Source organism: Spermophilus citellus (assembly GCF_964194105.1).
Source record: "Spermophilus citellus genome assembly, chromosome: 4".
NCBI lineage: Eukaryota > Metazoa > Chordata > Mammalia > Rodentia > Sciuridae > Spermophilus > Spermophilus citellus.
Window position 1 is genome coordinate 43,185,236 of NC_138185.1, and position 24,963 is coordinate 43,210,198.

At 39.0% G+C, this 24,963-nt stretch overlaps 1 protein-coding gene across 3 annotated transcripts; it reads right to left on the reverse strand.

Moving 5' to 3' along the window:
• Nucleotides 1-514: 514 nt before the first annotated feature.
• On the reverse strand, nt 515-24,931 carry SNX5 (sorting nexin 5). Of its 3 annotated transcripts, none has more exons than XM_081292697.1 (14): nt 24,764-24,931; nt 24,445-24,527; nt 13,855-13,959; nt 12,877-12,987; nt 12,062-12,183; nt 10,371-10,494; nt 9,274-9,369; nt 8,004-8,109; nt 7,838-7,913; nt 6,556-6,595; nt 6,380-6,466; nt 4,867-5,026; nt 2,453-2,538; nt 515-783 (listed from the first exon to the last, which is right to left on the reverse strand). In XM_081292697.1, the coding sequence occupies exons 2-14, from the start codon at nt 24,493-24,495 to the stop codon at nt 733-735; spliced, it is 1,215 nt and encodes a 404-aa protein (XP_081148823.1). In that variant the 5' UTR covers nt 24,496-24,527; nt 24,764-24,931; the 3' UTR covers nt 515-732. The 3 variants fall into 3 exon arrangements, with proteins under 3 accessions (XP_081148823.1, XP_081148824.1, XP_081148822.1); XM_081292698.1 differs by lacking the exon at nt 24,764-24,931 and adding an exon at nt 20,346-20,386 and having other exon boundaries at nt 24,445-24,741; XM_081292696.1 differs by lacking the exon at nt 24,764-24,931 and having other exon boundaries at nt 24,445-24,740.
• Nucleotides 24,932-24,963: the final 32 nt, after the last annotated feature.

Genomic DNA, 24,963 nt, shown 5'->3' on the forward strand with positions numbered 1-24,963 from the left:
TACTTTATAAAAAAACAAAAGCCCAAACACACATTCCCCCAACATCAGGGAAAGAGCTTACATCTTTCTTGTGTAGCCATCTTTAAAGCAGGCCATACTGTTTATTTCTATATATACCCCTACATACTTCTCTCCCCTCAAATATTTATATCCCAACTATAAAAATGGAACTGCAAAGGGTTTTTAAAAAGATAAATGAGATCTTTTTTGCCCTTGTTATTATACAAACACTTTAGGTGACTCAAAAACATGAAAGTAACAAGGAAAAAAAAAAAACCCCAATGAAGGAATGGAATGTCTGTTAGCTGTAACAAGTAGCTATTATCATTTGTTGAACTGGCACCTTCCTGACAGATCAGTCTGTAGGTACATGGGCACATGAATCGGGATGACAGACATGAGCCTGGTGATTGCTTCTACATATTTCCAGAAGGCACATGTCTTCCACACCTTTTCTTAAGTAACTGAAGACAAACTACAGGAGAATCCAGTATTTAGATTCTGCCCACTCTGAGGTATTAAATGCATAAGAAAAAGATTAGTTATATCCAAGCTGCATGCAATAAAAATATTTTTAAACCAACATGGTTAAGTGTTAAGATTTTTAGAAATCAAAATATTTATTCACATAATTTTAAACTAAAGTCAAAGCTAATCATATTCTATGATAATGATTTAAGTGCAAGTGATGCAGTTTTCACATTTGTTTCCTTCAGAGAAAAGGCAGATAGATCAGTTGTTCTTGAATAAGTCAATGCAGCTCTGCAAGAGGGAGACATTGTTCTGGGGAAAAAACAAAACACAAGTAACATCAAAGTCAAAGTAGACCAAAAAATCATTCTAGAATCTAAGAATTGTTATATACTCCAGAATGAAGCATAAATTCAACTGACATAGCATGTCCATAGAGATCTAAAACTAGCCCAAGTGGGTTGGCATTTTTCTCCTCTAAATCCCAATTGAAGTGCACAAACTACTCACCACCCATTTCATGTGGAGTTTCTCTCCCTTAAGAGAGTCTGTCTGGGACTACTGGTCACTACTCTAGCATCTCCCACCCTATCTGCTCCCAAATGCAACCATGCCTGTTCTTCTTTACAAGGCCTTCTTAAAAAGACCAGATAAAGAGTTGCTTAAAAATTAGTCACTGATGCTGGGCACAGTGACGCACACCTATAATCCCAGTGGCTAGGGAGGCTGAACTGAAGTAAGAGGATCACCTCAAAAACTGTCTCTAAATAAAAAGTCATTGGCAAGATTAAAAATTGCTTTGCGAAGTTCTCACCTCAAAGACATTAGAGAGCCGTGATCAGTGTCCACACCTGTAATCCCAGTGACACAGGAGGCTGAGGTAGGAGGCTTGCAAGTTCAAAGCCAGCCTCAGTAACTTAGCCAGACCCTGTCTCAAAAAGGACTGGAGATGTAGCTCAGTGGTAGAGTATCACTGGGTTCAATATCTAGTACCACCTCAAAAACAACTTAAAAATAAAAAGTGCCCAGAACATGGCTGATTTATGCAAAATTATGCTTTAAACTCCAATGAAAAGTCATAAACAGAAAGCTGGACCCAATTAAGAAAAAAAATGAGGACTGGGAATGTGGCTCAGTGGTTGGATAAAAAGTAAGCACAAACTGAAGGCCAGTGACAGTTCCTTCCAAGGGAGAAATCCCTGTTATGGTCCTTAAGGTTGACAGGATGACCTCGTCCATAGCAGTCTGAAGCCAAGTCCTTGAATGGCCAAAGGAGATACCCTCAGGTACCAAAAACTCTCAAAAGACCCCATTAGATCTAACATGTTCCCAGCATTGAGAACAGTGTCCTCTCGCTTCTGTGCTAAGCTACAGATATATGCAACAGAAGATTGTCTTCCTTTCTAAACCAAGAAAGTGTACTGAAAGAAGCTTGGCAAACAAAAAGTTGTTTCTACTGAAAGCCAATGAAATCCAAGATACTAAAGAGTTTACTGCTAAATTACTAGAGCAGGCATGTCAGTATGGCTCACAAGCCCTGTGAGGGGGAACCAAGGGAGCCGTAACCAAGAATGCTCTTCTCAAAACTATTTCAAGGCCAGGCACTGTGGCACATGCCTATAACTCTAGCAGCCTGGGAGACTGAGGCAGGGGGAAATCACAAATTCAAAGCCAGCCTCAGCAAAAGCTAGGTGCTAAGCAACTCACCCTGTCTCTAAATTAAAAAAGAAAGGGGGGGGGGGGTGGCTTAGTGGCCCTGAGTTCAATCCCTAGTACCCCCCCACACCAGGTAAACTGTTTCAAGATATGGATTTCTGATTTGCAGTAACAAAAATATTCTGATGGGTGGTTCCCATTTACTAAGTACCACATGGAATTAAAACCACACAGCAAACCCTATCTGCCTGACGACATTGGGGCAATGAACTGGGAAAGAGGGGTGGAACCTAAAATGTTATTGGTTTAATTTGAAAACACTTACTCTGGCATGCTTTATTTCCAGTTCAGACATCTCAATTAGGTTTTTTCTAAACGCTGCCACTCTCTTCCGTTTGAAATTTGTAAGTTCTACAGGAAGAAAGAGTTAAAGTTTATCAAACCAAGAAATGTTAAGTTTTCATATTCACATAGCTTCCAAATATCATTATGATCAAACCACCATTATTTCCTCCTTCTTAAGCACTCTGACTGGGACATACACTAATTGTCTTCTGGTTACTGTGATCCTAAGCAGGCCACACACTACTCAATCACCAAGCACCACTGAAGAACTTGTGAGGAACTGCCTCACTCTTGCCCTCAAGATAGTGGGGAGAAGTGAGTCAGGAGGATCCCAAGGTGAAAACTCTTCTCAAAATACAATAGTCAAAAGCGTCTTGAACTCTACTAACAATAGCCAAGACATGGAATCACCGGTGTCCATCAATGGACAACAAATAAATTTAAAAAAAAAAAAATGAATTACAGACAAAATTGAGTATTATTCAGCCTTAAAGAAAAAAAATAAAGCAAAATTCTAAACCGGTGGAGTACACCTGTAATCTTAGAGACTCAGAAGACTGACGCAGGAAGATTTCAAGTTAGATGACAGCCTGGGCAACTCAGCAAAATTCTGTTTCAAATAAAAGATAACAGGGTAGTATAGTGGTAGAGCATTTCTGGGTTCAATCCCCAGTTTAAAAATCAAACAAACAAACAACAACAAAAAAAATAGAATCTATTTTTAAAGAAAGAATAGGGCAGTAAAAAGATACTTTGAAACAATCCAACACAGCCAGCAACATAAATATTTGCATGCAATTGCCAACTTGCAATAAAAAGCTCTTTGCCATACATTAGAAGCAAAGCACAGACATGAAGCAAAGCAAGATATTATAAAGCAAGATATTATACTCTACAAAATCTAGACTTAGACATGTTATTATGAAGATATTTCCAATACACATAAATGGCTCTACCACTGGCCAAAAGAAAACCAAAAAGTCCCGTGACAAATATGCTTTAAAATGAGATAGGGATGGGCATGGTGGCACGTGTCTGTAATCCCAGAAACTTAGGAGGCTGAGGCAGGAGGATCCCAAGTTCAAAGCCAGTCTCAGCAACTTATTAAGGCCCCAAGCAAGGCCCTGTCTCAAAAATAAAATGAAAAGGGTTTGGGAATGTGGCAGCTCAGTGGTTAAGACCCCCTGGGTTCAATCCCAGAACTAAAAAAAAAAAAAAAAAAAACCTGTTCTGGAATGGGGTAAAGGCAAGAAAGAATATAGTGGACACAGACTGGAATCGAGTCATCAGGATAGACTCATGATCCCTAAAACTTGTCTAGGTGTGCAATCACATGTATTCACTTACATCTCCTAATTCTGTCTCCTAAAGGGCCTAGATGCAAAGACACCCCCAAACAACAAGCACACCCAGATATTGGCTACTATTACCTAAGAAAAAGAATCTCGGCTCCTTGAAAAATGGTCAAATCCAGGGTTGGAGTTGAATGTCTACAGATTACATAGAACAACTAACTGCTTAAAAAAAAAAAAAAAGTGTGTGTAATGTGTCACAAAGACATACTAGTTTCAAAATGTTCCCATTGGAAAAGTTTGGACACTCTGAGCACCAAAATAATTAAGGACAGTAACAAATTAAAAGAAAAGGAAGGGCTGGGGATGTAGCACAGTGGTAGAGGGCCTGGTTAGCATGCTCAAGAGCCTAAATTCAATCTCCAGCATCCCACAAAGAATTAAGATGATATTTTAAAAGGGGTGGAGGGGCAGGGCTCTTGTTTGTAGTATGAAGGCAACTGCTGACCTGCAGATGAAATGCTAGAATTGAGGGAGGAGGCATCATCTAATTGCAACCATCAGAATAAATGCTGGTTAGGAAAGAATCATACACACTGAGCCCAGGGAAGTTTAGTGAAAAGCAGAACATGTATGTGATCTTCAGTTATCTCCCCTATAGATAGGTGATGGGGAATATTAAGTGCAGTGGAGAAAGTGGACACTTGACTAAGTAACCAAAATGAACACCACAACTGGAAAGAAGATGCACACAACATTATAATCTATTTGTAAAAATCTTTTTACAAAGAGATATTTACAAAATAGTTAAAAGATATAAATATTGCAAACAACAACAAAAACTAAATAACCAAAAACTTCCTAATAAAGGAGACTAAGATCTAGGATAACTAGATAGGAAACCCAACAAAGTTTTTAGGATATTCATATGGACTAGGAACACCAGGCATCCATGTTTACACCATGTGAAGGCAAGTGTTAGTGTCCAAGTAATAAAGGATATGTGGGACATGTGGGTATTATTGCACTTTTGAAAAACTTTTCCTCTCTGTAAGCTTTCCCAAATAAAATGTAAAATAAGTAAAGAATGTTCCTGCTCAACCTTCTTTTGCAGATTCAGAAAGCTGTTCAAATTTCTGGCAACATTCCTGTTGGTGTGCCTCAGCCAACTTGACATCTTTGCTTTTTAACCGGGCCTTATCCAGAGCTTTGTTTGAGTTCTCATAGTCAATGAGGGCTTTGGTGCGTCTGTATAAGAGATCCTGAGAAGAAAATTAACAGTTAGAACATAAAAATCTCCAGAGAACAAAACAGGAATACCAAATAGCTTACACAATCTAGAATCTAATCTACCTTTATGCTTATATCTACCCTCATAAGATTAGCAGGGATATGCCACTCATATTTGAGGGCTTTCCCAGAATTCTTTATGTGTAAGGTTAAAACAGAACAAAACTCAACAGTGGGGCATGGTGATGCATGCCTAAATCCCAGCAACTCAGCAGGGAAAGAATCCCAGGATCCTGGTCAACCAAGACAATTCAGCAATATTTTGTTCCAAATTTAAAAGGGTAGAGGAATGTTGTTCACTGGTAGAGAGCCCCTGGATTCAATCTCCAGTACCTGGGGCAGGGGTGGCGGGATGATCCAACAGAGTAAAAATAAGGATTATTTTCTAGTTGATTCAATAATTGAAAGCAATTAACAAAATTAAATGTTGTGTACTAAAACACATGCACAGTTGGTTGTGGTGGCACATGCCTAATTCCAATACTTGGGAGGTTGAGGCAGGAGGATCACAGGATTGAGGCCAGCCTCAGCAACTTAGTGAAATCCAGTCTCAAAAAAGAAAATAAAATTAGAACACTTGGGCTGGGGATGTGGCTCAAGCGGTAGCGCGCTAGCCTGGCATGCGTGCGGCCCGGGTTCGATCCTCAGCACCACATACCAACAAAGATGTTGTGTCCGCCGAGAACTAAAAAATAATAAATATTAAAAAAAATAAAAAAAAAAAAAGAACACTTGACTAGCAAAACATGAGGCACTTGGGTTCTACCTCTAGTATCACAAAACAAATACCAGCAAAATCTAATAATGACAACAACAAATCACATGTTACTGCTGGTGAGTCAGAGCAGAATACTGCAAGAATACAACAAAGCAGTCTGGACCACACATAACCCTACACTGCCAATCCTGCTTCTGGAAATATATACTAGGGACTAGCCTAATTTGAAATAATGATTCTTTGCAATCTTATAGCAAAGTAGAAGTCACCTCAACACCAAAAACTATTGAAGCTCAGTGAAACTACTGTACCTAGTTTTGTAAGTTAGCTCTTAATTCCATGAAAATCTATAAAGCATTAAAAATGTCCAAATATAAGAAAAGGTATGCTCAGGTCAAGAGATTGGAGTTTATTCTGCATACTACTTATGGATCCAATACCAAAAAAGGGCACATCACTTAACAAAGAAGTCTGATAAAATTCCTATCTCCCTCCTAATATAAAGCAACTTTCCTTTTTACCAAAAAAAGGAATAGCTCTAGCATTAGGTTTCTGGTCACAACAGGTGGTCTAGCACTGTGTTGGGTTTCCCGGTTCCTCATCTTACCTTTGCAGCCTCTATATTGAGCATGTAGTATCGAAGAAGCTCTGTCAGCTTTAAATCTTCATCTGATGAGACACGACCCTCCACTTTCTATTTAAAAAAATAAAGGTCACTATCAAAGCAGTTATGTACAGATTACAAAATATATATTTTATTAAGACAGAAACAAAAATTCTTACCCTAAGTTTTTCAAACAGTTCAGCAACCTTCAATAGGTATCTGAAAATAAACACAGTTGTGGTTTAAGGTATTAAATAAATGATCTTATCAAAACTCAAGACATGAATGAGTACAATGTGCTTTGATTTTTAAAAGTAGTGTTTTCCTTCCAAATGACTATAAAACTGAGCACATTTCCAGTGCCACAGCCTACTGGCATTAGCCTCTCTTTCTTGCCCTTCAGTCACCTTGTCTTGTGTCCAGGATGCTGTTATCAAAGGCCTATCCTATGTTCAAAGAAGGTCATATTCTAATGAGCTTCCCCCAAGGGCATCATAAAGCAAAAATATGCTACCATCTCATCTTGGTTCTACTATTAGCATGACTTTCAACTTCAAGTTAGAGGTTGTATCACCTATTATACCAAGTAGAGATGTGTTAGGTTAAAGTCTTATACTCAAAATGCCCAGTACAGAGAAACAGTGGAAAGCAAATGTAAAAGTCCAAGATCATTGAGTCACTGAATTGTTCCCCAAACCAGCAAGAACCAGGTGTGGTAGTGCTCGCCTATATCCCAGCAACTGAAAAGAGGATGAGGCAGGAGGAATAATAAGTCTGAGACCAGTCCCAGCAACTTAGACGCCCCAAGCAACTTTATAAAAACCTGTCTGAAAAAAATTTTTAAAAGGCGGAGGGGCTAGGGGTGGGGGAACGAAGATATACTGCTGGGGTTATAACCCAGTGGTAATGTATCCCTGTTCAAACTACAGTGCAAAAGAAACAAACACCCCAACAACAACAAAAAGAAATCTCTTCAAGAAAGACCAGATAGAATGGCAAGAACCAATTAACAAAGAAAACCAAGGCATACTTCTCTCAAAGACAACCACAAAATTAAAATGAACAAAAAAGAAGTCATTTGGGCTGGGGTTGTGGCTCAGGAGTAGAGTGCTTGCCTAGGATGCACGAGATCCTGGGTTCATCCTCAGCACACACAAAAATAAATAAAGGTATTGTGTCCAACTAAACTAAAATAAATATTTTTTAAAAGAAGTCATTTAATGTGACAGAAATAAAGGCTCTACACCATATCTATTCAGCTACATACAGAAGAATCCAAAGTCTACTATGATTCTCTTACTAGTGCCTTCCAAACACTTGAGTGCTGAACAGTGTAGTGTTCTTGATAAGCTTGTGTTCCAGGGAAGAACTGCCTCTGACAGTACTCTTTATTCTTTAATTATATCACTCAGTAGTCTTCAATCAGGAAGTCAGGGAAATGCTTTCACAACAATAGCTTACTTTTTGATGACTGTGGGTTCTTCTAAAGCCAGGCTCTGCAAGGAGGCCGCAGTGTGAATATAGTCATCAGCAACATCTGGAGAGACAGTGCAATCCTTATTATGTGAGCAGAGCAGGCACACTAGCAAAGCCAAAAGTGGCTAGTGGGTAAAAGATATATATTTACTTTTGTGAGATCTGGTCATTCTGTCAGCTTTAGCACAGGAATCCTTGATCCTGTTGTAATAGTTAATAAGGAAGTTCTTCTCTTGCTCAAAGAAGTCATCTACCTCCTAAAAGGAGATAAGAAAAAAAAAAGAACTTTAGCATAAATTACAAGAATGTATTTTGTGACAAATTTCTAAGTAAAAAGTTTAACCTCCACAGATAAGAGGATTGCAAACTTAAAACACAGTGATAATACCCAGGACTAGCAATAATCAAGAAAATGTCAGAGAATCATTTTGAAGAACAATCTCTGGTAACCCAAGACCCAATGTTTTTATTACTATTGCAGCAGTTCTGCAAGTCAGGTAATGCCACCCAGACTTGAATACTAGAATATGCATGTGGTTATTTTTTATTTAAATTTAGATGGCTTCAGTTTGAGAGGCCATACTGGTACACCTGGTAGGCACTGGCCAAAGATGCTAAATATCATTCAATGAATTGATAGGACAGTCCACACATCTCAGCACTGTGCCAAAGAGTTTCCAAATTTATGAAACTACCCTCTCTAGTATACTATGCACCTATACTGTTTCCCACTTAAGCCCTACCCTGGAAAGACAAAGTCAGATTCTGGTAGTAAATATTAAAGTATCTCAGTTTAAAAGGAGGGGAATGGCCTGAAGAGTAAAGAAATTTGAAATCACATCTATGAGGGTAATGAAAGACTTGTGCTTTAATTCTTATTTTCTAGAACAGCACTACCCAAAAAGAATTTCTGATGCTAACTTCTCTACTGGTATTCTGGGAAGAGTAAAATTAATTTTAATATTATACTTAACCGCATAACTAATGTAAAACAGTAGTAAGACATTTTATATTTTTTTCTTTGTAGTAAATTCTTAAATCCAGTATGTAAATAAAACAAAATATTTTTTTTTCACCATGCCTACTAAGCTACATGTCAAGTGCTCACCTGCCACCTGTGGCTGGCGGCCACCATACTGGAGAAAGGCATGAAATACTGATCTTCTAGCTTATTTTCTTTTTAAAATTGAGTAACCTCTGTCCTTACAAAAGGAGAAAATACTCAAGTGTGGAAAGGTTCACGTCACTTCTCCTGAGAGAGAACAAGGTGTTTTGGAGAAATAAGCAAAAACTGAATTAAGTAAATGAAAATAGCCCATTCCTTAAAATTAGTACATTGTGGTATTATCTCATCCAAAGAAATAGATGATCTTCTATTCCTATAAAGTTATGAATTTTCTTAAAAAGCTCAAGTCCCTTACCTTAACTCCAGAAAAAAGAACTTCATCAGCACTTTTCACCACACTTTTAAAGAAGCCACCAAACATTTCTTTGGTATTTTTCCGCCTAACACTTAGCTAAAAGAAAATTCCAAAACAGTTTATGTTACATATTTTTTCTAGGCTCTCAAATTAATAATAACATTCCAAACAATACTAATATAGAAACATAGATATCTTTAGTTCTGCTTTACCAACTAAACTGAAAAACATAATAAATGGATAATGTTAAATGTAAGTCATCTCTTTCTAAAAAGATCACATATGTAGGAACCAAGTCTTTGAGGATTTTCAGTCCTTGGCAGAATTACATTCTTTTCAATCTACATTGATTAGGCTTTAAGCTTCAGAACTCTAAATTAGGGCTTGTTTCATCAAGGGACAATAAATATAACATGTAAAAAAAAAAAAATACAAAAATAAGGACACAAGCACATCTCCTTTAACAGAAAGGGTAACCAATGTAAATCAATTTAATTTCCTTCTAACAATCCCAAACTTAACAATGAAAAAACTAGTCTTTGGAAGATGGATAAAAAGCCAAAGCTTAGGCAGAGTCACAAAAATGACTTCTATAATGGATTGGGGGGGGGGGGAGCATCCCCAAACATTTCCATTGTGTTTCTGTGATAAGTCATTTTTCAGAAAGTATAATTTTTTCTTTTCCAGGACTGAGCTCCACTCCCAGTCATTTTTATTTATTTTTCTTTTAAAGAGAGAGTGAGAGGAGGGGGAGAGAGAGAGAGAGAGAGAGAGAGAGAGAGAGAGAGAGAGAGAGAGAATTTTTAATATTTATTTTTAGTTCTCGGTGGACACAACATCTTTGTTGGTATGTGGTGCTGAGGATCGAACCTGGGCCGCACGCATGCAAGGCGAGCGCGCTACTGCTTGAGCCACATCCCCAGCCCACTCCCAGTCATTTTTAAAGCTTAAGACAGAATCTTTCTAAGTTGCCAAGGCTGGGTTCAAACTTGCAATCCTGCCTCAGTCTGAGTAGCTAGGATTACAGGCATTTGCCATCATGGGTCATAATCATACATTTTAACTGAACCATGGAAATGTGAGTAAAATTGCCTTACATCCTGATCATATTCCAGGAAAACATGAAAGTTTCGATCTTTACTGAGAACAGGATGAGAAGAAAGCCGCTGAAGAAATACTTCATGAGAGGACACAGTCTTCTTAAAGACAGCGAGATATTCACTGAAAAGACAAATGCATACACAATTCAGTTGGCATCACTCTACTCCCTGATGGATATTATCATGTGCTGATGGTCAACGATCTATCATCTAGTGATCTGCTCATTTTTATTAAGTAAAATACTACAACTAGGCCAAAACAACATACTGGTTTGATTTGGTAGTTAATCAGTTGGCATTTTAGAATCTGGAATGAACCAATAGAGGAGGAAAGTGGTGCTTTTCTGCCTTCTAAGACTCCCCAAGCCTACATGTAATTACTTGAAATTTAGCAAGTACGTTGACATTTGTTGTTTTAAAAAGGATGAAACCCCTTTAGGCAGTCATGTACACAGCACAAATCCTTAATAAGGATTGGGATCAGCAGAAATTACAAAGCAGTGTTACCTCAATTAAGGCATTCAAGATGTTAGGGTTTGGAAACTTGTGTTGAGTGCTTTATCCCCAGGGCTGGACTCACAGGCACTCTATAGTGCACAGAGTTATTCAGGTGTGAGCCCTGCCCTACGCAACATGGGCTTGGGACAGAGTATTGAAGAGTTGTTGAAAGGAGCACCTGAATTCTAACTTGCTGATGATAAGAGGAAAGGGTGAATGCTTTTGAGCCAAGATAAAGAAGTTCAAGAGTAGAGGAACAAGAAATTAAAAAAATAATAATCATCATCTATAAGTAACCAATTTAACAAAGTGAAATACATAGTTGCACACACGTATAATTCCATGGATTTGAGAAAATGAGATAAGACGATGGAAAGTTTGAGGCTAGCCTTGACATCTCAATGAGACTCTGTCTCAAAAAATAAAAAGGGCCGGGTACATAGCTAAGTGCTAAAGCATTCAGGAGTTCAATCCCTAATACAAGGTGGGGGTGAGGAGAGCACAATACCTTTTCTCTAACCTTCCAGTACTTAAATGGTATGGTATGTGGTTTTAAAATTCATATTTGATTTGTTTTAAGGAAAGAAATAATAGTTGAAAAACATCTGCTGCTGTTATTAAAAAAAAAAACATCTGCTATAAGTTTTTCAGTACTCAGTAATGCAAACCTACACCTATGATACAGAATAAAGAATACAGTTTTGCTTTAAAATTACAACCAGATTAAAATATGCTGCCTATGTACCTGGCCTCTTTCAAACCATCAATATGGTTATTTAGAATGCTTTGTAACAGCATTTGTTACAACCTAGTTTCTTCTAATACTTCTTGTAACAAAACTTCAAGGGACAAATTTTTATACATTTTAACACTTTGAAAATGTTGTTTATGAAGATTTAAAGGTCTACTTTCTTCCCTATGCCAGACCAGCATGCCCTAATAAAAGTATGGTTTATGTGGGAGAAAAAATGACTTTCAAGGAATAAAGGTCAGAAGTACAAAAACTGTACCCCACAAAACTATATTTACAAAATGTAGTTTTAGAAATCAACACTAGGCAATTAACAGCTACACTGTTTAAAAAGAACCCACCCACCAGGTGTGGTACACCTACAAGTTCACAAGTTCAAAGCCAGCCTCAGCAACTTAGTGAAACCCAGTCTCAAACTTTAAAAAGAAAATCCACTTACGCTTCCAGTTCTTGCTTCATCTTTGCAAACTCTTCTTTGGTCATAGACCCTTCACCCTCTCCCAGTTTCTGCATCTTTTCTCGAGGACCATCGAAATCTGGTTTTGTAGGAGCAGGGGGAATCTGCAATATAGTCAGGTAATACATGATGAGCATTTTGCCCACCACGTTCTAGTTGATGCCTCATTCAACTCTGGCCACCCAAGTGGGGCTATCTAAAGTCACTCGGTTTCACCCAAACTTTAAATCTTTTGACCCCAAAGTATGTTCCCCACAGTTGGGCATTCTGACATAATCATTTGTTCAGTTTATAGAGAACTAGCAGAGTACCAGTTTGACATTAGCTTAAAATTAAGATAATCAATGACAAAAATGATTAAACAAAAGCAAAATTTTCAACCTCTAAGGACAATCAAAAGATCCTAATTTTAAATGAAGGGAAGACCCCTGAACAGAAGTTCCCACAGCCAAAAATTAATTCTCAAAAGGTGACAATGGCCTCTTTATTCTGGGAACTATAACAATACTGAAGTATCCTAGAAATCAACTTACTAATGCCCAAAAATGATGCCAGAGAAAAGGTAGATAGGACTTAAATCATTAAACTTGTTTACCTACTTATAATGTATATACTATATTCTGTGTATGCTTCATCTCACAGCACTATTCAGTTAAAGACTATACCAATCTGGAGTTAGCAAATATTCTAATAGGCAGATAAAAATCAAGAGTTTTCACAACCCATTATAAAATGTTGGTGAAATCTAATACCAAGGTAGCATAACTTAATTACTTGGTATGCTAAAACGTACTCACAATAAGCCCAGCATAGTCTGTGGTTTCAATAAGTGTATCATGTAGCCACACGAAGTCTTCATGTTGCCTTGTAACAGAAAACTCTGGGCTCTGAAAAGTGGGCAGTGTAGTCTGTAAAGAGGAAGAAGTTAATCGCTAACCATCACCTGATAATGTGGTTTGGGTTTCCTGGGCTGCACTATGGGAAAATTCTGCATAATACAACATCATGATAAAGAAGTAGCAGTATATGATCTCCAACTACCACTTAGCCACAGCTAAGACTTAATCTGATCTTTAAGGAAGACTTTTCACAAAACTACACTTTTTGGAAGTTTGCCAAGGTATCAAATCAAAGAGAAAAATATCTACTAGTAAAAGAAAAAGTTCCAGGAAGTTAAACAACCCTACTTCCATCTTAAAAAAAGAAAAAAAGGAACTTATCCCAGTTATGACCAAAAAATATCATCATCATCATCATCATCATCATCATCATCTTTTTTAAAAAAGTCTTAGCTACTAGGGTGGTGGAAATTATTCTTGGCTTCCTTTGAACTCCTGTGAATGATAATTTTATCTACTATGATCAAGTCAACTCAAGTAGAGAATCAGGTTGCCCGTCTTGACACTTCCCCTGAAGTATACCTGAGGTATACGAAGAATACCACAAACAAAAGGGCCTTCCAAACATAAGATTTAAGGCAAGCCACAGACACTACCTTCAGATGCAAATAAAACCAAAGGTGCAAGGTTTGAATTATATAAATAGGCAGCACCCAGCTACATCACTTTGTCATTGTGGCTTCACCATAGCAGAAGGATGCTGAAGCAACAGCACTTGCTAACAGCAAGCTATACATGAGAGAGGTTCACACTATGCAGTTGGTACACAGCAAACAGTAACCATTGTAGTTAATGGAATCAATCTTCTCACATCCAAACGTGAACAAGGCTATAACCTAGCATTGTTAGTATTACCAAAGCCATTTTGTCACTTACCTTGGTGTGCACTGTAAACTTGACCTTATCTCTCTCACTGAGTGCATCAGGTATGTCAATCTGAAGTGAGGGATCAACATTCAGGTCCACAGACACAGACCTCAGCTGAAACACATTTTTTGAGTATTAATTTCATCCCTAAAAAGTATTCTTGATATAGATCATTTAGAACAAAATCAGTTTTGATATTTGAAATTATAGGGAAACCTGCTCTTTATGTCCAATCCATGTATTCAAAGCATTCCTATAAACTGAACAAAGCAACTAACTGTATGATTCTAATATCATGTACATGAGATTGCATTTCTTATGACAGTACACTAACTAGATGAGTTCTTATGTAAATGTTAATGACAACATTCAAAAAGCATTATTATTAAATAATTTTAGTTGTAGATGGACAGCATGCCTTTGTTTATTTTTATGTGGTGCAAAGGATCAAACCCAGTGCGTCACACATACTAGATAGGTGCTGTGCCACTGAGCTACAGACCCAGACCCTCAAGAAGCATTATTAGTTAGGCACAGCGGCACAAAACTCCCAGCAGTTGGGGAGGGGCAGGCCAAGAAAGGAGGAGTTCAAAGCCAGTCTCAGAAACTTAGTGGAACCCTAAGCAACTTAGTGAGACTGTCTCAAAATAAAAAAAGGCTGGGGATGAGGCTCAGCGGTTAAGCACCCCTGGGTTGAATCCCCAGTAGCATTATGGACTGTAAAGATCATATATCACGAGGATCCAAAAGACTAGAAAAACCTTGGAAAATGACAGAGAACAGTCTCCTGGTATGCGGTCCTAGATGGAGAAATAAATGGACCTAATTATATTCAGACAGTTACAAACAGCTGAGAAATCTAGACAAGAAGGGTGAATTACAGAAACCAGATACTAACCAAAGCAGAATCCTACTATGGTTACACATGAGCACAAGTGTGAATCCTGCCCTGGAAACTAAGTGACTGACTTTATGAGCTGTAAATCTGGAAAAATGGGGTGGGGGGCCTACACACCCATCTTCATTTTGCCAGATTTAAGAAAATATTTCTTTTCAGAGTAAGGAAAAAAAAACAGTACAAACACTAAAACTGAGTTACTAGTAAAAAGCAGTTAAATAGTTTTATTACTAAATTTAAATCAAGTTAAATTCTGTAATTCTTTTTTTTTTTTGGAGAGGGGAGGCCAGGGATTGAACTCGGGGGCACTCAACCACTGAGCCACGTCCTCTGCCCTATTTTGTATTTTATTTAGAAACAGGGGTCTCACTGAGTTGCTTAGCATCTTACTTTTGCTAAGACTGGCTTTGAACTGGCTTTTGAACTGGCTTTGTAGGTGTACAGCAACGCACTCAAACAATTTTTTTTTTTATTGGATGTTCACAACTTTACAAAGCTCATGACAAATCATATTTCATAAATTAGAATCAGTTGGGTTATGAACTCCCATTTTTTCCCAAATACAGATTGCAGAATCACATCGGTTACACATCACATTTTTACATACTGCCATAATAGTTACACATCACATTTTTACATACTGCCATAATAGTGACTGTTGTATTCTGCTACTTTTCCTATCCTCTACTATCCCCCCTCCCCTCCCCTCCCATCTTCTCTCTCTACCCCATCTACTGTAATTCATTTCCCTCCATGTTTGTTATCCCATTCCCCTCGTAACCTCTTATATGTAATTTTGTATAACAATGAGGGTCTCCCTCCATTTCCATGTGATTTCCCTTTTTTCTCTCCCTTTCCCTCCCGCCTCATGTCTCTGTTTAATGCTAATCTTTTCTTCCTGCTCATCCTCCCTGTTCTGTTCTTAGTTGCTCTCATTATATCAAGGAAGACATTTGGTATTTGTCAAACAATTCTTTATTAAAGTTCAAAAGTATCTCCTTTCCCATTCTTCAATGTAACTAATGCTAAAGTCATAAAACTCTAGAAAATGTTCAGTGAAGTCTGAGGTGTTTCCCTTTTAATTCTTGTCTTCAAAGTACAAACGTAAAGTCTAGGAACTGATGAACTTAAATAAGAAACCTGGCCCAATCACCTATAAAAAGACTACATTCGTTAAAAATATATAATTAGGGTATGGTAAAATGCTTGCCTACCATGCATGAAGTCCTGGGTTTGATTCCCAGTACCAAACAAACAAACAATAAATATAATTACTTCTCTCTCCCCTATCTTGTTGTAAGTACTTCTCTTTTCTGTAAGCACGGTGACAAAGAAAAGGTTTCAAGTTGTAAAAAACAAACCAGAGGTAGCCCTATAAAGATGGTTTTGAAGGGCTGGGGATGTGGCTCTGTGGTTAAGCAACCTGGGTTCAATCCCAGGTACCACAAAAAAAATATCAAAAACCCAGAAAATGGAAACCAAGTAACCAAGCAGGATATGCTTCTCATATCACCACTAGAAGGAATTCAAACAAAAATACCAACAACTTGACATGATAGTGTTAACCACCAAATAAGCAGGTCTGTATGTGGGCCTTAAATAATGATCTGAAACAGAATACTGACAGAATTCCCAGGGGAAGGAGGACATCACCAACTTTCTCACACTGTAGCATACAATCCTCCAGATGAAGCACACATCATCATGGAATAAAAAGTTGTAAATGTACTAGGAATGTCGCTCAGCGACAGAATTCTTGCTTATCATGTATGAGGCCCTAGGTTCAGTCCTCAGCACTGGGGGAAAAAATAACTGTGAAATGCTTAGAGCTTCTAAGTCAGCATTCCTTCTTACACTTGATTAACAAAACCAACACCCTTCAGTCCCATGCCCCAGTACTTGCTACATAAATTGCCAGACTCAGGGGTAGGAAGGGATGAGCATTCTTCTCCTTTTACCCACCTCTACCCCTTATCTTGATTAAACCACCCAGAGTACTACTTCACATTCGGTGAAGCCAATATTGTGAACATCTGACTTGACCCACATATTAAATGACTTAAACAGATGTTAAAATACCTAGAATTTACATAGACATTTACATTCAGCAGGATAAGGAAGGCTTCAGAACCAGGTTCAACCTTGGACATTAGGGACTGGGAAAATGGCTCAATGCCAGACATTTGACATGTAGAGTTCAGTTGTCTCTCAGACCCCTTGTCATTGAGAGAATCAAATTTCAAATACCTACACCCAAACAATGGAATTGAGTTTTAAACTGACTCTTATAGATTTTCCTATAAACCACTGCATCACACACACAACATAAAGTTCCTCTCTACCAGATCCATCTTTCAATAAGAGATACAGCCAGGCACAGTGGTACATGCCTATAATCCCAGAAGCTCAGGAGGCTGAGGCAGGAGGATCACGACGAGTTCAAAGCCAGCCTCAGTAACTCAGTGAGACCCTGTCTCTAAATAAAATACAAAAAAGGGATAGGGATGTGAGTGGTTAATTTCCCCTGAGTTCAATCCTCAGTACGAGGGGGGGAAAAATGGGAGGCTGAAATATCTCAGTGGTAAAGTACTTCTGGGTTCAATCCCCAGTATTAAAACCAACAGACTACAAGCACCTTCCTCAAGGCCAACAAGGGGTAAAGAAGCACTGCTTTGTTTAGAAACAAACCTTAAACCATTTTTAAGAAATCTGAATGCTTTTGGTAAGAGAGCCAGGCACTTTCCTGAAGGGAGAAAAACTGTTAGTGACTCCCCTGTGCATTTTCCTCCACTTGTCAATCAGGCACTGGTGGTAGGACAACCCGGCAGATCTTTGGGATGTTCAATTTTGGTTCAAATCTCTCTTCATTCTGGCTCAAGACTGACTTAATGCCACCAGCAAAGCTCCCTCTTCAAAAGATCTAAAGGATCACAGATGGCAAAGGGTATCTTCATGACAAAAGGGCAATGTTCCAAAATTCAAAACCCACAGGGGAAACAAAAACACATGAAATTATAAACGTCAGGATGTTATGCTGCTTGCAAATTCTGATTTAGACTAGTGCCATATAGCCAAAATGAAACTCCATAAACAAGGATATGCCAGAGTGGGAGCTAGTGAAATAGCTATTTTAATCTAATCAGTTTTGTGCACAATGTTACAAAGTTGTATGTCAGTCCCAATATTCCCCTATGTATCTGAATATTACAAAGAAACTACTACAGAGAAAACACATTTGTTTTGTATAAGTGTACAAGGAACTGAGAGGGGAAAGATGCCTTCTGGATCAGATTTTCATTTTTTCCCACAGTAAGCAAAAGCAAGGCAAGGCACTAATACCTTCCTTTCTAATACTCATTAGTATGAAATAAAATGCAAAAACATTCTGCCATAGATTGGGGAAATTTGAGGCAGGAGGATTTCAAGTTCAAGGTCAGCCACAGGAACTTAAGAGACCTTGTCTCAAAAAAGACTGGGGATGTAACTCATGGGATCAATATCCAATTCAAAAAAATAGAAAGAAAAAAGAAAAACTTGTCCAAATACTCCAGATTTATACTATTTTCTGCAAATATTTGAGATCTGTCTCACATGCTTATAAAACATTAATTTGTTACTGTTTTAACTCACAAGAAGAAAGTGCTCTAAGAAATACCATAGCCTTCCCTATACCTCGTTCATGGTTTAAGTGTATTAAAAGGCAAAAATGATTCAAAGTATTGGTATTCTGAATTGTTACTGTTTTCTCCTACCCTAAAAATAACTAAGATTTGGGGCTGGAGTTGTAGCTCAGTGATAGAGCTCTTTCCTCGCACATGTGAGGCACTGGGTTCAATCCTCAGCACCACATAAAAAATACATAAACAAAAAGATTTTGTGTTCATCTACAACTAAAAATATTTTTTAAAAACAAATAACTAGGGGCTCGGGATGTGGCTCAAGTGGTAGCGCGCTCGCCTGGCATGCGTGCGGCCCGGGTTCGATCCTCAGCACCACATACCAACAAAGATGTTGTGACCGCCAAAAACAATAAATAAATAAACAAATAAATAAATATTTAAAAATTCTCAAAAAAAAAAATAACTAAAATTTAATCTCCACTAAAGCACTGGTACATAAAACAACTGAATCAATTATAACCACTATACTAATTCTCTCTGCCTTTATGGGTAATTCACTCTTTCTCCCCCCATTGGTTCTCCCTGATTGGGGCCTATAACCATATATCTATCCTCAAGAATAAGAAAACTGGCTGGGATTGTAGCTCAGTGGTACAGCACTTGCCTCACATCTGAGGAGCACTAACTGGGTTCAACTCTCAGCACCATATATAAATAAGTGAATAAAATAAAAGTCTATCAACAACTAAATGTATGTGTATAAATTTGTTTTTAAAGAGAACTTAGGACTTCTAGATCTCAGGCTACTAATAACAAGAAAATTACTTAGGCACAGGCTTAACAAAAACCTGGAAGGGCTGCAGCAAGTGATCAGATTTGCACCACTCATCTTGGTAAGATAGGACCCAGAGGGACCCATCCCTGCTGACATCAACCACTCTTACCAGTAGGCTACCAACACACAAGCAATCTGCAATAGAACATTGCAGACTGCAGGGCATTTGGAGGCTACATAGCACCAAAGTTTCTAGAACAGGAACTGGGGCTTGGAAGAAGGTCAATGCAGCACACTCAGCGAATGGATAAACTGAATCATCATTTCACAAGGCTGCAAGTCCATTCAGTAGTCAAATCTGAACATAGAAATAGAAAAGAGATTCCACTGAATTAGGTTCATGTCTAGAAATCCATGTAATTAGTTGATATCTGGACTATCTTCAAATGAGTTCACAAAGCAAAAAGGGTTGGGTGAACCATATGATCTGCAAGTATCTCTTGGCACAAAAATCATACTGGGAAACAACCACAACACTGCAAGAGAAAAAGCTCCCATAGTTGAAAAAAAAATATTTCTTTCATTCAGAGCTAAAGCCCTTCACCTCCACCCAAAATTTGCATATTTATGATTTGCCTTTGGGGTTTTCCTTAAAAAACTCAACAAATGCCAGTGCAAAGCGATGCATGCCTATAATTCCAGCAATTCCAGAGAATGAGGCACAAGAGGACTGCAAGCCTAGCAACTTCATGAGAACCTAACTCAAAGAGCTGGGCACGGTGGTGCACACCTGTAATCCCACTGCCCAGAAGACTGAGGTAGGAGGACCTCAAGTTCAAAGCCAGCCTCAGCAAACTCAGCAAAACCCCATGTCCAAATAAATACATAAAAAAATAAGCAATCAAGCAAAAGGGAATGTAGCTCAGTAGAGCACTCTGGATTCAATCCCTAGTACCAAAAAACAAATTAAAAAAAAAAAAAAAAACCCAAAGCCCATGTCCCTCTTTTAGAATTAAGATAGCTATCTTAGGAGTAACATATCACCTGATCAGAAATAGGTTGGAGGCTGAGAGAGTGCTTTTTTTGAAAACCTACATCTTTTTTTGGTGCAGGGGAACAAGCCCAGGAATGCTAGGCAAGTGCTCTACCAGTCAACCACATCCCCAACCCAGAGACTTTAATTATTATGGTACTTAAATAAGTTTACCACATTCATGACACATGATGTCCTACAGCCATCTTCTTTTCCTGTTTCAAAAAGAAAAAGCAGAACTTACAAAGTTCTGAAAGTCTTTTCTAAAAATATGGGTATCAAGTTTACAAGTTTCCTTAAATACTAACTTTTGCTGCATACTTCTTTGACCACTGGCTATTTGAGATATTCAGATTTCTAATCTATATACTGTTCTTAATTTGCTCAAGAAACAAAGCCCTGGTAGTAAAGATAGCAAGCAAAATTAAATAAACAGTAGGATTTAAAATCATCTCACCACAGCACATTTCTCAGTGAGCTTTAATTTTTGCCCACAGAGCTTTTACAGGTGTTAAGGCACAAGAACCCCAGGTTTACAATGTCCAAACCCAGGACTTCATTCACAAACATAACATATACAAAGTTGCCCCTTTATATCCTTTAAGTGCCCCAGAACCTGCTGAAGACAACCATTTAACATTTTTCAACAAAGTTCTTTGATGTTAGTGGAAAAGCTACCAAAGATATCAAATCAATTATCTAAGTTTTATGTTACTTCCTTACACAATCATAAACCTCAAGAACTTGCATCAAACTAGCCAACTAAGACTAGCATCTATAACAACTTTACTCCAGCCATTAGCACATCATTTTAGAGTCAGTTTAAATGGTGATTTTCAATCAAGAGTCAATCTACTGGGCCTCAAAGGACATTTGACAAAGGCTACAGATATTTCTGACTATCCAAATGAAGGAGAGGAAGCTGCTGTTACCTAGGAGAGGCTGATAACGTTGTTCAACAACCAACTATGTATGTACAAGACAAGTTCCCAAAACAAAATCTCAACAGTGCTCAAGTTGGAAAAAATCCTGGCTTAAAGTAAACTTCTAGATTAGATGTTTTCACTTACTATGTCTTACCAAATGAGAATTCAGATCTCAGAAAAAGTCAAATCTAGAAAATTCTCAAATAACCTCTTGGTCATTTCTTCCTGTAACCAAAAAATAGGAGATCATCATAAATTGTCAAAATAGTATTCACAAATGGGGACCTTAAGACACTGTGTGCAAGTTACTGATCCAGAACTAGGGCGTGGGCAGCTTTGATAAGTCATACTTCCTGGAAAAAATAGTCATGAGTGTAACAAAAAACATTAGACCACAAAAATTGGTAAATTTGGACTTAAAGCTGGTCAAAATTCAGGAATGGCCCTGCAGGACATTTCTCCATCCTAGCTTAAGTGCCCTCACCCCTAAAAGTTTCCAAATCAATTAAGAACAGATTTCAATCTTAGACAGCTTTTTCTTTCCAAATGTTCAGCTTACTTCAGTCCACTCACAATAAAGGAGAGAAATCTGAAGCTTTTCAGAACCAAAGAGACTATCACCCACAAAAAAATGCTGTTACATTTGATTTGCCCTTACACTAATGGGAAAGACCAAATTAACCATGCAACTTTTCCCCTGAACTCTGATTTTTGAGGAACAAGCAAACACATTAGGCATAAGGATATTACAAATACTGGAGTGTTCAGCTACCAGACACAGCTCAATACTTTTAGTTTTGCTCACTTTTCCAAAATGAGTATACACAAGCATTCAAAATCCTCAATAATCAATTTTACCCTCTACTTTTGTTTTAACCCCATAGGGTGGTAGGGTCTATGCAAATCCATGAATTCCACCCTTGTGGAAATTGCAAACTAAAGCAAATAACATCTAAACATTAAGCTAACATGTAAATGTTTCTGTATGATGCAGGCACATACACCTGTAATTCCAGCATATTGGGAAGCTGAGGCAGGAGGATTTTAAGTTTTAGGCCTGACTAGGCAAGTCAGCAAGACTGTCTCAAAATTTAAAAAAAGAATTAAGTAGGGATGTACCTCAGTGATAAAGCAACCCTAGACTCAATTCCAAGTACCATCCCCCTCCCCAAATATCTCAGTTGACTAACAAACTATAAAACTATTTTTTTTTTGGTAGTGGTGGCGGGTTGCACCAGGGACTAAACCCAGGGGTACTTGGCCACTGAGCTACATAACCCACCCATATTTTCTATTTTATTTAGAGACAGGGTCTCACTGGGTTGCTTAATGCCTCCCCTTGCTGAGACTGGCTTTGAAATAGTGATCCTCCTGTTTCAGCCTCTGAACAGCTGGTGTGCCACTGTACCAGGCTAAAACTGTTTTTTTAATCAAGATTTTACCCAAGACTTGGCCACAAACTCCCTGTTGGATAAACTGTAAAACTATCTAGACCTCATCCACCACAGCACAATACTAGTTATCAGCACAGATCAGGCAGCAAAATGAAGGGTAATTTATTTCTGTAACTTTGTCAGAAGGATCCCAGGGACACCAAAGCCAGCCTCAACTTAGTGTGACCCTGTCTTAAAAGTAAAAAGGTAGCTCAGTGGTAAAGAACCCATAGTTTCCAAAAAAGTATCTTCGCTACTGATAGACCAAGTTCCTGGAACTTGAGAGGCAGTTGATAGTGTTCATAACCCTCTTCCAATTTTGATGGAGAATCAGGGTGCTGGGGAAGTCATTTTAAAAACCAATTTAAATAAATAAGGTGAGCTGAAGCAATCAAATCTTTTTTGTTGTTGCTGTTTTGGGACAGGGTCTGGCTAGGTTGCTGAGGCTGGCTTTTAACTTCAAATCCTCCTACCTCAGCCTCCTGAGCTGCTATGATTCAAGCAGCCCCTTAGTTCCAATCCCTGGTACCCCTCACCAAAGAAAATAAGAAAAACAAATGGCTATAAAAACTTCTATCCAAAACCTACATTTTGAAGAGAAAAATAACCAGAATACTCAAAGAAACTAACTTCAAGTTCTCACTTTGACTTAAATGAACCTCTTTCAACTTAAAAAAAAAAAAAAATCAAGCCCCTCCCGTGTACAAAGCTCGTTTCAATAACTAATACAATGGCGCCCTTGTTCCAACAGTCCAGTTGCTCAGCCTGCAACTTCGGGTATTTACTTACTAGAAGAATACTTTCTCCAAAGATGCCTGTGAGTTGGAAAGAGCTGTTTTGTTTTGTTTTTTTTTTTTTTTTTAAAGAGAGACAAGGGGAGAGAGAGAGAGAGAGAGAGAGAGAATTTTTAATATTTATTTTTTAGTTCTCGGCGGACACAACATCTTTGTTGGTATGTGGTGCTGAGGATCGAACCCGGGCCGCACGCATGTCAGGAGAGCGCGCTACCGCTTGAGCCACATCCCCAGCCCCAAAAGAGCTGTTTTTAACATGGATCCAAAGTTCTTAAATTTGAGAGCGCCTAGTTGTTTTATATTTTTTTAAAAACTTTTCTGTCAAGAAAACTATATGATGATTCTGCATTTAAGATAGCGGCTCCGAACAATTCAAACTTAAAGGACCAATAAAGAGTGGAGACTCACCTCTAAATCTTTAATTGGCTATAGTAACCTCAGTTTATGGCATTTGCAATCTTTTGGACTTCAAGAAACGCGCCTGGGGCTTACACAGAATTTAAAAATAAAAGCGCAGCTCAGTAAACATTTCAGACCTACTAAAAATTACACAACTCCCACGAGGACGCATTTAGCGTTTACGAAGTTGCAAGGAACATGCTACAGATTTGAATTTCCCCAGTTGTTTGGGCTAAAAAGACCCTTTCTTAAAGGGGGTTGGAAGAGGCGCCAGTTTGGAGACTACAAACCACTGACTTTTGCTCCATAATGAGTAAATTTCACGTCCACCTTCAAGTCACCAATGGAAACCAACGGAAATTTTATAAACTTCTAATATTAAAACACATTCTGGGGTTTTCAAGAATTAGTCAAGGAGACTGGCCAAGAGACTACTCGGTATCGGTATCAGGCAGTGGAGGAGTGGTTCCTAAGTAGAGTCCTTCCAGCATGTGTGGTCCTCTCCCCAATGGGAGAATCGGGGGTCACCGGGATGACCCCGGGCAGTCTTCAAATGGAACAGAGCACAAAAGGGGCACCAGGTCTCGCAGGTGTTACGGTACTGGGGGGGGAGGGTTGGGGTCCAAGAGCAGCCAGGCCCCTGGGAGAGGGTGGAGAAAGGAACAAGGCTCCGGGAGGTCGACTGGGCCTCCCGTCCTGGAGACTGAGGGGAGGACCTCACCTTGTTACCGTCCTCCTCCTGCTGCTGCAGCAACTCGGGAACCGCGGCCATGGCGACGCGGGCCTAGAGCAGGGGCCGCCTGGCTGTGCGAGGAAAGAAGAGGCTGGGCCACCACCGCCAGGGCGCCTCTCAGGGGCGACCGCGGCCCCGCCTCCGCTGGCCTCCCTGCCCGACGGCGGCAGGAGGCCTTGGGACTCCGCCACCATCCCAGCAGCCCCGGGAGCAGGCAAACGGCGCGCCACGTGCTCCCCTAGAGCGGCCTCCCCGTCCCGGCTGCCGTCCATCTTGGAGCCGGGCAAAGAAGTAATGCGGGGCCTACCCTCGCTCCGCACCACGCGGAGACCGCTGACCCGAGGACTGAGACGCGGAGCGGAGACACTGACCCTCTTCCTGCGAGGCACGCTTCGACAGAGAGATCACGAACCTGTACCAAGCAATTTATTGCTCAGCCCGAGTCCAAGATGGCGACGAGAGGTGACGTATGCAAGATCTCGTGAGAGAGAAAGTACGAGATTTGGA

Excerpts from the sequence above, each read along its gene's own strand:
- SNX5 (XM_081292697.1), bottom strand. The coding sequence starts at position 24,495 with ATGGCCGCGGTTCCCGAGTTGCTGCAGCAGCAGGAGGAGGACGGTAAC. Across the intron at positions 13,960-24,444 it reads AGGAGGAGGACGGTAACAAG|CTGAGGTCTGTGTCTGTGGA; the intron begins GTGAGGTCCTCC and ends AATGTGTTTCAG. Across the intron at positions 6,596-7,837 it reads GAACCCACAGTCATCAAAAA|ATACCTATTGAAGGTTGCTG; the intron begins GTAAGCTATTGT and ends GTTTATTTTCAG.